The sequence below is a fragment of the Rhinolophus ferrumequinum genome, chromosome 28 (assembly GCF_004115265.2).
Source record: "Rhinolophus ferrumequinum isolate MPI-CBG mRhiFer1 chromosome 28, mRhiFer1_v1.p, whole genome shotgun sequence".
NCBI classification, from domain to species: domain Eukaryota; kingdom Metazoa; phylum Chordata; class Mammalia; order Chiroptera; family Rhinolophidae; genus Rhinolophus; species Rhinolophus ferrumequinum.
Genome location: NC_046311.1, coordinates 10891259 through 10905571, shown reverse-complemented (window position 1 = coordinate 10905571; position 14313 = coordinate 10891259). Strand labels below are relative to the sequence as shown.

At 45.9% G+C, this 14313-nt stretch overlaps 1 protein-coding gene across 1 annotated transcript; it reads right to left on the bottom strand.

The window, feature by feature from the left end:
* Nucleotides 1–262: 262 nt before the first annotated feature.
* On the bottom strand, nt 263–11318 carry ARRDC4 (arrestin domain containing 4). The gene is made up of 8 exons (XM_033100306.1): nt 10894–11318; nt 6615–6681; nt 6250–6397; nt 4225–4327; nt 2998–3254; nt 2296–2458; nt 1594–1748; nt 263–1244 (listed from the first exon to the last, which is right to left on the bottom strand). The coding sequence occupies exons 1-8, from the start codon at nt 11180–11182 to the stop codon at nt 1188–1190; spliced, it is 1239 nt and encodes a 412-aa protein (XP_032956197.1). The 5' UTR covers nt 11183–11318; the 3' UTR covers nt 263–1187.
* Nucleotides 11319–14313: the final 2995 nt, after the last annotated feature.

Sequence of the window (14313 nt, the reverse complement as noted above, 5' to 3'; positions counted from 1 at the left end):
CACAATCTTGTTGGTCGGAATATCCTGAGGTTAAAGGATAATAAAATATTGCACCCAAACAATAAACAAAATCACAGTTTAAATATAATTACTAAAGAATTGGATTAACAAGGTACAAGGCAGTGGCTGCCACCAGCAGACGTAAATCTCCTGATAGGAAAGAAGTTCATGCCTTTTTGTAAAAAAAAGCGTGTAATAAACCGCTGTTTTTGATTTTGCATTTCCTTTGAGCTACCCTTTGGTCTACATATATTAGCTTCCAACTAGTTTTAAACTTTGAAGGCCGAGTTTTAAACCAAATCTGACCACGCACTAGAGGTAGGTTAGGAAAAGGCCTTTTTTGTTGTTTGATTTTTTCCCTGTGTACCGCTCAGGGCATCCTGAGGATGCAAACTTCCCCCTCCATCTTTTTCTAATATGCTCTTAGGTAAATGAGACATGAGGAAAATCAAATATGTATCCTGTTAAAGCACTTAAGGGGGTTCAGAGCACAAATGTGTTTCCATAGTGAAATCCACCTTTCCCTTTGGGACTGACAAACCTTTCCAGGGACTCTTGCTTGGTTTCATAACACTGCCACCAGTTCGGAAACTGCATTTGAAAGTACCATCGAAAGGGTGAAAACAGAATCGCTGCATTAGGACCCCATAAGGCGGTGGTCTCAGAAAGACTTGTTTCGAGGACCCACAGTCCTATGGGACATGGGACAAACCACGAAGACCCTGGCAGCCAGCGTCTCACGTGGTGCTCAGATAGGCCTTTTCCTACGCATGCACAGTCTCTGCCGCTACCTGCTTCAAAATCAGGTCTCCTCCCAGTGAGTCCGCAACAGCCAGCGCTTAGGACACCTCTGTTCCACTCCGAGAGACTTTTCAAAGCCCCACTCACACAGTGTTCCCACGGGGGACACAGACTCCTCTTTCTCAGGGCAGCATGGCACCCTTCACTTCTGTCACCTTCAGGCCTTCCATTGCGTTCTGTGACTTCTCTCACCTTCCTCCTGTTCTTTAACGGGGACATGTGGCCACAGCAGAGACTGGCGGCCCACTGGAAAGTTCACATATTCATTTCTTGGTGCTGATGTTCGTTTACGTTCTTAAGAGAATGTGGCCTCCCTCTTCCCCAAAGGCAGGGGAAACAACAGCCATTCTAATTGGATGAGGATCACAGTGATTTCTGAAACACGTTCAGAGAATGAAGGAGACGGGCTGGCTCTCTTCTGCGTTAGCAGGGTGTGGGTCAACCTGCAAAGGAGAGCAGACCACGATTACCGTCGCATTCTCGAAAGTGCTTCTAGTCCCTCTTTCTAATTGCATGGTGGTTATAAGCCAAGGTGCTATAAGTCCCCGTTAGGCCGCTTCCCTTCTCAGTATTCCAGGGCCACGTTTAACACCGTAAAGGCAGGCCTGGTCCGCGATGGCCCACTATAGACCACAAGGAAAATGCTACAGAAGGTGGCCCATGACGCAGTGAGAATCTACCAGCACCGTAAAAACCCTGTTCTGCATGTGCCCCCTACTAGCCCGGAAGTAGCAACAGACGCTTACAAAGTAGTGTTTACAAACAGCACAATGAAAGTCCACTTTGGTTTACCTCTGAATAAAGAGGTGGGGGTTGGAACCGGAATTCCTGGATGCAGGCAAACATGGGACAGCACGCTTCTCCCTCACGGCTGGGCGGCTGAGGGCAGGGAGGGCGGTGTCTGGAGAATTCTTCCTCTGACACTACATCTGCGTAATTTGGCGGAGCTGAAACAGAAATGGAGTTGGAGCTAAGAAATCCACGCAAACTCTAATTACATTAATCTCTTCCGAACTCTTACATGAGCAAGACAGTTATCTAAATTTGAATATAACACGATGGTGTTTTTCCCTCTAGTCAGCAAGTTTTTGTGCCCATTACAACCAAATATATTTAATAGATACTTTTATTAAACTAACATTGATTATATTCTACCCCTGTGTGTTATAGTCTAGGTTAAAAAAAAATCATTGAAATGTGGCTACTGAAAATATATAACATTTTGTACTTTTAATTCTATTTTTTATTGTTCTACGAATATAAATCGGAAACATAGATTTTAATCCTGGATCTGGCCTCCGTAGCTTTGTGTCCTGGAGAAGCTAAACTCGCACAGTCCCTTCCAAGAACACCGTGTGACTTTCAGAGGCAGGAAGAGGAAGTCTAGTTGCAGTAGCAGTATGCAACAGCATTTGCACTCTTACTATCTGAACTCTCCTGCTGTGGGTACTTTATGTACAAACGTCCTTCTGAAAGAACCTCAACACATTTTACCTTCAGGCTGTTCTGGCAGGATCTGCGTCAGCCAGCTCATATCCATGCTGAACTGGCTGGCAACGCTGGAGTTCCTGCTGCCAAAACCATTGTATGGAATTGTGCCAATCACCAAAGGCAGCTCAAGCAGCAATTTTTTAGCACCAGGAATGTGAATATACACCTATTATATCAAAAACAAAAAAATGAGAGAGAGAGCAAGAGAAAGGCACACCAAAAAGTTAAACCTGATAGTAAGTAGGGCTAGTTAATTTATTTTCTCATAGAAACAAGTGCCTTTGTCACCTGCCACCCCTCCCCCCAACACAACTGCACATTGTCCTGACCAAACAAAATGAAGAACAAGAAACAAAGAGCACACAAAATACAGTGAGTGCTCTGTGATCGGGAACTGTAGCCTTAATATACTTCATTGTTCGTGAGCACGACTTCCGTAGCGGCAACAGAAAATTAAGTACATGTTCTCCACACACAAGCACGCTTCATGCACCTTCCTTCTTTTATGTTATTTAATTAAATCCTGGAGGGGGATAGTTTTCGATTAAAATACAAAGGCCCGTTTTCATCTATTCCACAATTTGTTATAATGCTGCTGACCTCAAAAAACCACTGTTAGGTCTGACATGTACACGTTCACAGTGACATGCTATCAGCGGTTGCTCCATTCTACATGCTTTTAGTTTCAGAAAGAGCTCAGCTTACAGCTAAGGAGTAGTCTACTCGGATAATGCAGCAGTCCAGGATGGACGGGGTGACAGGCGGGATTTTCAGCATCTTCCCGTTCCAGACGTCCGTGCTCCCAGAGGCGATGTGATTCCCTCGCACGTTGGCGACCATGTGCCGGACGGTCTTGGTTTTTCCGCTGGCCAAGTACGTCTGCGTCTGGAAAATAGCGGCTTTTGGAACAATCAGACGAGAGGAACAGTTCTCTATTTCTGCATAGATTGGGATAGCTTCTCCTAAAAAGAAAATGAAAACACCTTCAGAGCCTTTCCAGAAAGTTCTCACCACAGTGGACTAGAGCTGTGACCAACTAAAGCTGACACGTTTGCAACACGACTTTAGCAAATTGGGAAGCCCTGATGGAAAACTTATATTGTACATTTGAGCTGGAGGAATGAAACTTCACGGCAGGCTGTGGTAGAGGCTGTTGTCTAATCATTGCATTATTCATCTTTCCAGTGTAGCAATTTTAGGTGCCAGTTCTAACGGCACGTAAATAACCAGCATCTTTAAAAATTAAGATAAGACATACAAATCAACGATTGCCATGTGTAGTACAAAAGGCCACTAACAAACTCCTTAGTTCCCATCCAATGAAAATCTGCCCAACAGGAGAACGTGAGCCTTCACTTCTAAAACAGATGGCGAGGCACAGATAACACAGTGGATGGAGTCGGTGAGTTTCACATCCACATCGTACGCCTGCCATCATTCCATCCCCCATTCATTTCCAACAAGCCAGAACCTGGAGTGGGGGCCACCTCACTGCACAGAGTTGGCCCCCCCAGGGGTGGTCGCACACCAGCCTGATAGTTACGATTGCCAGGGTCCTGCATTCCAGCCCCATCGTTTGTATTCGCAGCATGGAGGCAGGACGCCTGCCCATTCTCACAGGACAGCAGCTCTGCCCTGTGTCCCACTGCTCTGGACACTCTGGCAACATCAAAATAAGGTGCTGGCTTTGTCCCACTCTTCTAGCGTTAGTAACAGGACTGAAGTCAGGTGCACGAGGAGTCTTACTGGAACCTACTGATCCAGTCAGAAATACTTACATCCCAACTATCTATATTCAAACCAGAAAATTTTATTCATGTTTTCAAATAGTATATACTTCATAAATTACACAACACAGTATTTAAAAATCACTTAAAATTAGCTCGTAAAATTAATAAATCTTCCATTTGAGCTTTTAAACATTTTGCTTACCATTGCAATATCCCTTTCTTTCAATTTTGACACTCAGCGAAACTGGACCAGAAGTGAAAAACCAACAGCCAACCATTTTCTCTTGAGTTTTCAATACAGGGGTCTTGAAAATTTCAAATAATACAATGACTTTAATTAAACAAGTCTGGAAAATTCACAAAACTTAAAATTATGTTAGTCTTCATTAAGTAGTTGTAAATATTTGTAACTGTCTTCCAAAAACCAAATCAAGCTTTCTTAGCCTCATATGACATATTACATAAAATACTTAGTGAGACACAAAACATTCAGGATTATCCCCCTTTTAGGAAAACTAAGGTGAGTTTTCAGATTTGAATGAGCGCGATACCTATAGTCATGGTGTTTCTGGGAAATGATTTACCATCCCTTAACAAAAGCAATCAAAACCTGTGCAGTACCTGGTAACATGAGGGAACTAATTTTTAAAAGACTTTGTATGTAGATCAGGTAAAAGGAGAAAAGATACAAAAAACAGTCAGCAGAATGTTCTCTGTGTTTTGGCATTTAAAAATGTGGAATGAGCAAACAGCCTTTTTCCTTACTTCAAAATGCATCATTAGGCAGAAATTTCAAGTGTCCTTAACTTGGAATGATTTTTGGGCTTTTGTGTAATGACAGCAAAACATACCCAGTGTAACAGTGGATCCAAAAGATTATTGGACTCACCACCCCACTATCTATTCTATGTTATCAGAAGACATGACACAAGATTTCAAATGCTCAGTTTACAAGATGCACAAACCACATGTTCATTGTAAAACTCAGTTACAATCTTTCTTTATAGAAAGAATCGTAAAGGATAAATAGTATCCCTTTTTTGGGCAAGAAATAAAATCTTTTTAAATTATTTGCCACAATGGCCCCATAAATAGTTTAGAAATAGGTAACCTCCCAATTCTAAGTAGTTTTTCAAAATACAAGACACTTAGCTTTGTCAATTTACAAAAAATGTGTTAAGTGGGTGGTAAGTCAACTATAAATCAGGCCAGCTAGATGCTGGTTATTTTATGATTTGGGCCACAAGGGACCATGCAAAGAGGGCATATTTATAATATTTTCACCATCTAAAAGTGGACATTAAATTCTACTCCATTTTCATGTTTTAGAATAGAGTTACACAAATTTTAACTGCTAGCTTCCCCCCTTATCTTTAAAAGCACTGGCTAGAAAAAGAAACCTGCAATACTAAAAATACATCTTTGTAACATCAGTATCATGACAGAAAATTTAAATTACCCCAGTATTTTCCATGAAGTAAAAAAAAAAAAAAATGATTCATTCATTCATATTTAAATGAAGAACCATTAGGTCCCAGTAGCTATCATGGAAAGTACGAGGTATAATTTTATATTATTTTGATAATACGGGTTTAGATAAAAGAATCTCGCTCATTAGCTCCCATCTTGCCCATTCTGTTGTTACTTATAGCCCAATCTTTCTTATCCGTCTGCAGTATTCCTGGTGATTATTAGAAGTTCAATGCTTTAATGTGGCCAAATCTGTCATAAGGAAATGATAAGTGAAAAGACCCCTCCGGCAGCTGCATGCACTTACTTAATGTCAGAAAATGACATGGAAGGATCCATAGCATAATGGCCCGGCTTCAATAACAGCCGGAGCGTGATTAATACTCTTCCATAATTACTGTTCCTCAAGCTGCTATTACTGGCGCGTTTAGAATGCCACAGCCCTGCGACAGCGGCCGCTCTAGTAAAAGGCACTGCTCTCTGTGTGTGCGTTATTATTATTAAGCCTTATTAATGCGTTTCAAGCCTCTATAACTTTTTGGCACAAGCAACCCTGAACAACAGGGACATAATCAGTAGTATTAACACACACAATTTGTAATTTGCTCAACCTAGAATCCCATGTTTATACTGAATGCCTGTGGGTTACAAGATGGGATCAGAAAGTGACAGGACAGACGAGCACTGCACTGGCTCCATGTAGATGCCGCTGTTGAAAGGAAGGAGGAAGGAGGCAGACGAGAAGGAAGGAACTTACTAGTAACGCTGGTGTGTTGACATCCGTGTGACTGATCACCTGGAGTTCCCGCCTGACACTCTGATCAGGAGCCCTGGGGCGTTCCAAAACTGCGCGCACACAGTACTGAATGCTTCCATATTTCCCGGTGAATGAGGTCACCAAAGGTCTGACATGAGCCAAAGAAACGAATTCGTACGTTTATATTTCGGTTACACAAACCCAGCAAAGCTCGTTAACAGACTGGTTTTGGTTAAAAGAAAAGGGTGTGAGCAGGGCAGGTCCGTTCAGGGCCCATTTGGGATGAGCGTGCAGACCTGAGGTCCACGGTACCTGGGACCCACCCACGTGGATGGGTATGTGGCAGGCCTAGCACTTTCACTTACTCAGATGGAAGTTGAAAGCTAAATGGAAATTCATGTTTTCCAGGCTGTAATAAGAGGATACCTTCACCTAAAAAAGAGAATAGATTTTGTTTTAACTAAGGTTAGTGTTAGGTCAACAAGTTTCACCACCAAAATCAGAGTTTTTTAAAAGGACGTTTTCCCGGCCACATATACTCCAGAAGTTCATTCACCTGAGACTTAGAGAGTTAGTTGGAATCAGTTTGCACCAAGTTTAATCTGTTTCAAACTATTAAGTTTGCGAACTTTCCATCGTGTAAGCGCAGGATGGAAAGTTCGAGAACTTGATTGTCTGAATTTGTGTGTGTGTGTGTGTGTGTGTGTGTGTGTCTTCTATCTTTAAATAGACACATCTGCAAGTACTTACCATAAAATGTCAGAGCCCAGAGCTCCCATATACATAAGTATGTGTGCACACGTATATATACATATACACATGTATATATAGTATATATGTATATATATACACACACACATATACACAAACATTTGTTTACCTTAGTCTTATATCAGCATGACCATACTATTACACTAACATGAAATACCAATAAGAAATTGGATCCAAAACTAATTTAGCAAAAAAAAAAAAAAAAAAAGGATTTATTTATTTTGGGTACACCACAAAAAATCAGACTATGTATTCCTTGGGTAGACATGGGAAACGAGGTGAAAAATGTACTTCAAATATCATGAATATTGAGAATAATACTAAACAGCAAAACCATCAGAACCAATTAGTAAGCAAGAGTCACACATTTATCCTCAGGCCTACTGATGCCTGGGTATCTCGGTGGTTAACTTGGGGTATAGAGTGGCTCTGCCAAGCATGGCCATGACCCTCTCCCCGCTCTGGGTCAGCCAGCTCCGTTTTATTTCACACAGAGGCTTACACCCATTGCAAGAAGGCCGAGACACAAGGGGTGGAGGACCGTGCGCGACCAGGGGACTCTGAGCTCTGATGCAAGCACAGAGAGGCTGCCTCATTCCGATCCAAAGCCAGCTCCGGGCTTCGCTGCTGGTCAGGGGGCCCTGCAGAGATGCTTGTAACCTCCCCCTTCCGTTCACGCTCATAGGTTCCAGTTTAGAACTCACTTCCCCCCAGGGTGGGATGACTGAGGTCCAGGAAGGGCAGCCGACTGAGGACTGGCTCTGAGATTTTGCCTGGTCACCTGATACTAAAGTGAACGTTTCTCCTGCATCCATTCATTTAAAAAGCTTCAAAGGCAGGTATCATGAGTGCGAGGGGGTATTTCTTCCCCGAAGTACTAGAGTTCTCAGCCCTTAAATAACTCAGTTAACGTTTCAACCTTGTACTTTAGAAAACGGGACCATCTTCTTGTCCCGTTACATTTGGAATCTATCCTCCACGTTCAATGTAGAAAATACTGGGGGGAAAACAAAGGATTGGCCATTAAAATGGTCATTCAAGTAGAAGTACTGCACAGGTCGCAGCGATGGCAGACCACATTAAGTGACAGTGACCACAGTGACTGAGCGTGTCCCTGGGGCTCGGGTGCCCAGGAGCTGCCCGTGAGCCCCGGCCGTGTCCCAGTGGCACTGGAAGGCCGGGAAGCCGCCCCCCTTGACGGCTAGCACAGGCGAGGCCCAGGCGACCCTGCGAGCTTGGCGCAAGGCCGCATTTGTAATCGTTAGGTTACTAACTATGACAATGAAAGTACTTTAAAATGTTTCAAATTGTGGATTTCATTTGAGGTCACAATTTACAGTGCTTAAATGTCAGGCACTGCGGATATAAAGATGAATAACTTCAATCCTCAAACAGACCCGTGGGAGGAAAGGAGGCTAGACACTTGTGCACAGGTAATGACCATAGATGGAGCGCTGGATGGAGCCCCGGGGTCCGGGGCCGGCACTTTGAGGACCACGCCCACAGTGGATGTCAGTCAGGGTTGGCATGGAGATGAGTGGGCGGGGCTTAGAGGAAGGGAGCAGCACGAGGCGGGGCAGGATAGAAGGGTGTGGGGAACAGAGTGGCCCAGGATATTGAAGGAGGATGAGAGAGAGATGAAGTTCCTTCTTCATAGAGAAAACAAATCAGTACAGGCTACATAATATTTAGAATGAGACTTTGAATCACCTCAAAACACAAATAGGAAAGAAAACTGAGAAAGTTGGGTTATCGTGTTTGGAATGAAATCTTTGTTTTCTTTCTTTCTCTTTCTCATTTCTGTAGTTAGAATTAAGATGGTCCCCAAGCTGAATCACCTGCCCTTTTCCTGATGCCCTGAGGACTGCCATGTCACAGGGAGATGTTTCCTTTGCTAATAGTCTTATAACCAGAGCTTATAACTCAGGCACCTGTGAGCTGTGGGAGCTTGAAAGAGCATCACAGAGTTAGAGACGAGGGCTCAGGAAGAATGGGGGGCTCACACAAGGTGACATGCTGGTGGGCGCCCCAAAACTGAAGCCGTTCTCTGGTCTGTCTTGTCTCTGCCACCATTCTTCAATGAAAGTAGAAGAAAATCACAATGACAGCACATAGATTAGATTAGCAATTCCAAAGAATTACCTGGGGAGATATTTTGAAAATAGATCCCGTAGCCACACTTCCTGAAAACCTACCAACTGTACCCACGTCTTCAGGTGATTGACACTCAGCTAGGTTTTGGAATTGAATGACCCTGAAAATCTATGACTGTGTAAAGTTCTAGCTTCTTCCAAGCTACAGATACCAGGAGTGATCCCTTTTTTTCTCTATCAAACCTACTAAAATAGACTGTGATTTTTAAGTAAAACATAATTTTTGCCAGTATTTGTTATGGCACATTCTGAAACAAGCTAAAGATACTCAAGTTGTCTGTGTTTAGACATTCCATTCCATCAGAATCACTATTTGTTAGCCCAGATTTTACCAAAGCAAGGTTTTCTTCTCTCTCTCTCTCTCTCTCTCTCTCTCTCTCTCTCTCTCTCTGCTAAGCAGGTCTAACTGCTATTCTTACTTCTCTTCAGTAGTTATGGGTCCAGAGACAGAGTCTTGGAGAAAAACTAATTTAGTTCTCTCTTCCATGGCCCTTTACCATACCTTTACCATGGCCCGGAAACCATATTGATGAAAAGGCACCAAAAGCAGGTGACAACTGTCACCTAACACAGGGCACATGTTAATACAAAAGAGGGCTTTGGTTCCAAATGTGTTTTCCGTCACTACAGTTTCTGGGATCACTCAATTCTCACTTTCAGGATTTAACTGTGGACAGTTGACTTCTCCACAGGACAAGGCAAAACTGCACATTCTCTTGATTTTGTATAAGACACAGCAAGGGTTACACATAGACATAATGCATTTTACTCCTATGTGTGTGTGATCTATGCTATTATAGATAAAAGCTGAAGCTGATGAGGCAGAAAAGTAAAATAGCTTCTACCAACTGAAGGAAGACGCAGTGTTCCTCGTAATTTTATGACTAATGGAAATCAGCATGTACCCTTAATATTAATGGAATACCCAATTCGTGGGTTCCCACATGGGGACTCCTGGAAAAGCCTACACTAGTAATAGGACTTCCCAAGAGTGAATAGGAAGGGTAATCTTTGTTCCAGAAACTCTTACCATGCCCAGAACCCGCTCGCTCTAAAAGCGTACAGGGGGGTGGCGCGGGGAGGTGAACAGGAAACAAGAGAAGCAAAGAAGAAAGACAAAGGCTATAAAGGTGGAGGCAGAACTCTTAAGTTACCCCGCTCTTCAGAAGAGAAGCAAGTATGATGGTCAAGAAACACTTCCTTTGAACTCCCACGTCTCAGGAACAGCTTCCTTATTCCCAAGACTGACGTTTTGCTAACTCATTGTTAAGCAAGGACGCAGGTCTAGGTCCAGGATGGCCAGGGGAAAGGGGAGACCCATGAAACACTGGGCACCGTGGCACGGAACCTCACAGACTCTGCTTCTGCCCTCCGTTCCTCAGGCTGAAAGGGACAGGACCAGCGCTCAGATGCTAGATTCCTGACAGCTCATCACAGGTTTCCATGACAACGGCTCAGGCCCAGAGGAAGGTCGTTGGGTGCTGGGGCGCCAGGTAGAGGTCTGCCCCCGCCTCACACTATCTCCCAGGCGCAGTGAGGTGGCGGCGCGGGGGGCACAGGTATTGCGACTTGCGCATAGACCACCCCCAGGGAGGACCCCACCCGCAGAAGCCCGCCCCGCACACCTGGCACGTGGACATCGGCCAGCGCGCCCCCTCCCCGGCCCTCCCTGGAGCCGCCCGCGGCCCGGTGGGGACTCCACGGTCCTCGCTGAGCTCACCGGCCGGGGGCTCGCGCAGCCTCAGGCGCACGTTCAGGTACTCCACCTCCGAGGCGGAGGCCGGGGCTGCGGCGCCAGCGCTCGGGCCCCAAGCAGCAGTGGCGCGGCCGTGGGCCTCCAGGCGCAGCGCTCGCAGGGCCACGGGCTCGGCCGCCTCCAGCAGCACGTGCCCCGCCACTATCTCGCCGCTCGAGTAGCAGCCTTTGCTCTCATCCTCGAACACCAGACCCAGGCTCTTCACACGACCCTCGGGGCCCACGGCTGCCGCGGACCCTGCCTCGCCGCCCATCCCGCCGGGCGACTCGGCCAAGCCAAAGAGGTCTGCAGCGGCCTGGAGCCGGGGTCGCGAGCACAGCGATGCCACTGTCACCGGTGGCGGCCGCTGTGCTGTGTGTGCCCCGAGGAGCCCCGGCACGCCGTGGGGCCTGTCGCTTTAACAAACACCGCTGGGACTGGAAAGGGGCCGGGACAGCACACCCCCGGCGCGCCCATTGGCCGGCTGGGAGTCCCGCCTGGTGCTGATTGGTTGTAAATGGCCACCGAGTCATTTTATTGGCGCCTTCACGCACCGGCTGGCTCAGGTAGGCAGTGCGTGATCAGGCCGCGGTGACCTATCGGGAGGCGCAGGTGTGCACGTGCACAGGCCGCTTATTGGTTGGGGCAAGGCACAGTCCTGGGACATTGACCAATAGTGACGTGGTGCGTCCATGTGGACAGATAGTGGGAAACAGTATTTGGGAGGGAGGGGCCGGAACCGGGAATCCCCGGCTTGTCACCGTTCCCATGGGTACCAACGGGGGCGGGGTTTCTGGCAGCGTGGGGCTCCTTTGCAGGAGTCACTGAGTTCATACGAGAACATGAAGTTGTTGCCGAACTGGCTGTGTTTATGATTACATCTGAAATACTTTAGAGGAAATGGATGCCCTGGAAAGTGGAACTCAGCAATACGTCCAGTAGGAGATTTGGGGGCTCGGGGCCCCGGAACGTTAATGGCAAAAGTTGGCCTCTACTGGCCTCCAGGTTCTTCAGTCCCTCTTCTCTGGAGTTTCAGAATTCTCAGCCTAAGAAAGAGCTTCAGACAGGAAAAATTAAGGCTGTGGTTCTCAACAAGCTTTCCCGCCTAGGGAGTTCTCCTGGCCTGACAGCCTCTCCAAGGTGGGAATGGTTGCACATGGCATTCTTTCCTGTTGTAAATAAGGCCATGTCATGAATCAGATCTTTTGTAAACAACACCTGCCACCCAAGTTTCTGCCCCACCCTGTTTCAGTATCAGTAGGCCAGGAAAATTTCTAGTTGCTTTGATGACTTGTCCACGCCAACAGCTCTTTTGTCTGTCCTTGGTTTCATTTTCTTCTTTAGTCTTCCAGTCCTTCTAGCATAGCTGTCACTATCTGGCCGTCATTTTCTAACCCTTTTAAATTCTTCCATTATAAAAATTCCAAGTTTGTGACCCATCACGGATTGATTAATCTCATACTGAGATTTAAAATCTTTCCTGATGCTGTTTCTTTTCTTTTTTTAAGGATCCCAAACTAAAGGTTATTTTACTGCCCTCTTTGAGTTTAGATTGTTAGTGTGGAATTTTAATAAGGCTTTACAAGTCCCAAGTTTCCTTATCACCTCTCAAAGAAAGTGGAAAAGGCCACAAATCCAGCTCTGTGTAAAATTCGGAAATCGCTGTTATTCTCCGACCACTTTATCTAGAATAGCCTCCAACATGCTCTTACTCTGCCCCTTTTCTTGATAACCCAAGTGGCCCTCATATACTTTTGAAACACAGAGCTTGTTCTCATCATGTTGTTCCCCATAGTACCTAACACAGAGCTTAGCAATAAGTTTACAACAAGTGCTCAGTAAATGTTGGTTGACTGACTGCATGACTCCTAAGCCATGCAGCATGACTGGTTCTGCAGTCAACGAGCAGAATTCCACCTCTTACTCTACTACCCTTCATCCTCTCTAGGCACCCTCTTCCTCTTCCCTCCAAATTAAGTGGCTGGGAAAGGACAGTGCCCCTAAGAGTGGCCAAAAGGCAGACTTGCACAGATGTCATTCTGTGCTGAGAAAGACCAGACTCTCTTTGCTCATCTGTCAGTAATACTTCCAGTCCAGCCAGCAGGATGCATGACCAGCAAGGCTTAAACAATAAGCACGTCTTATTCACTTAAAAGAAGCCCAGTGGTCCCGCTGTCAGGGGCGACCCATCTCATTTCTTTCATCTTTAACCTCCACTATACTCAGTGCTCTTTCTGGCGTTAGGGGTTACCACCGCTCTACGTATCCCACAGCAGAATTCAGAAACTAAAGCAAGGGAGTCCACAGCCACCAAAAAAAGGGGAGCTTTCTTTAGACTCTCCTCCTCTCCAAAAGAAAATAGATTTTCTCGGTGCCCCAACAGACTTCTTACATGTTCTTGGCCCAAACTGACTCGTGTGTGTACTAGGAGGTCATTACGTGGCAAAAGAAAATGAGATTTTTACAGTCCGCTCAGACCAATGATTCTCCTCTACAGGCTGAACAAAATCAGAGCTCTAACAGCAGGGAAGAGGGACAAACGACTGCAGAGTAGGCAGCCTAGGGCCATTTCACATGGTGCCGTGGGTCTGGGTACAATGCTGTAGAGCAGAGCTGCCTCAGCCAGACCTTAAACAAGGAGGACATTTATACAAACAAAAGCTATTCTGCAACTAGACGGAAGGTGATTCACATGGTGACCCACCTCATTCACAGATACAATTCAAGGGTGGTGGGGCTGCCGGCCTCTGGCATCAGCTCCAGAGCTGCACGCTGCTGTGTGGGGCTTACATATGGAGGCTGTGTGGGGTGTGACATATGGAGGCACCTGGAGAGCAGGCCTCTGCCTCACAGGAAGGCAGAGGGAAGGGCAGGAGCTCGCGTTCCTAGAGTCAAACCTTACATCTAGCACTTGCTGGGTGACACTGAGAAAGGGGCTAAGCTCTCTGGGCCTCAGATGTGAATGCCTTCCTAGCTGTGTACCTGCCATTATAAACGAATATTCCATGAAGATGCCTCATGCACAACAAGTGCCCCGTGAATGGCGGGCCTGGTTGTTGGTGAGGTGACGTGCTGGGGAAGGACTTGGGGGCTCGCGGGCCTGGTTCTGAGCCCTGCCTCTGCCACTTCCTGACGGCACGTTGGCAGACAAGCTGTTTGGATTCCTTAAACCTCAGTTTGCTCCACTCAGGCTCTTCACAATTCAAGGATCCAGTGAGAACGTGTATGTGTAGTACTCTGTGAACTGTAATATTAGGTGTAACGGTAGCTGGTAATGATGTCATTTCTGTCAGTCTTCCTTCTACGAGCAAGAACAAACCGGTTCTTGTCAAGACGTAAAGAAGAAAATGTATTTTCATCGCTCACGTTAAAATCACATTTGTAATTACAACATTTCAAGGGAGC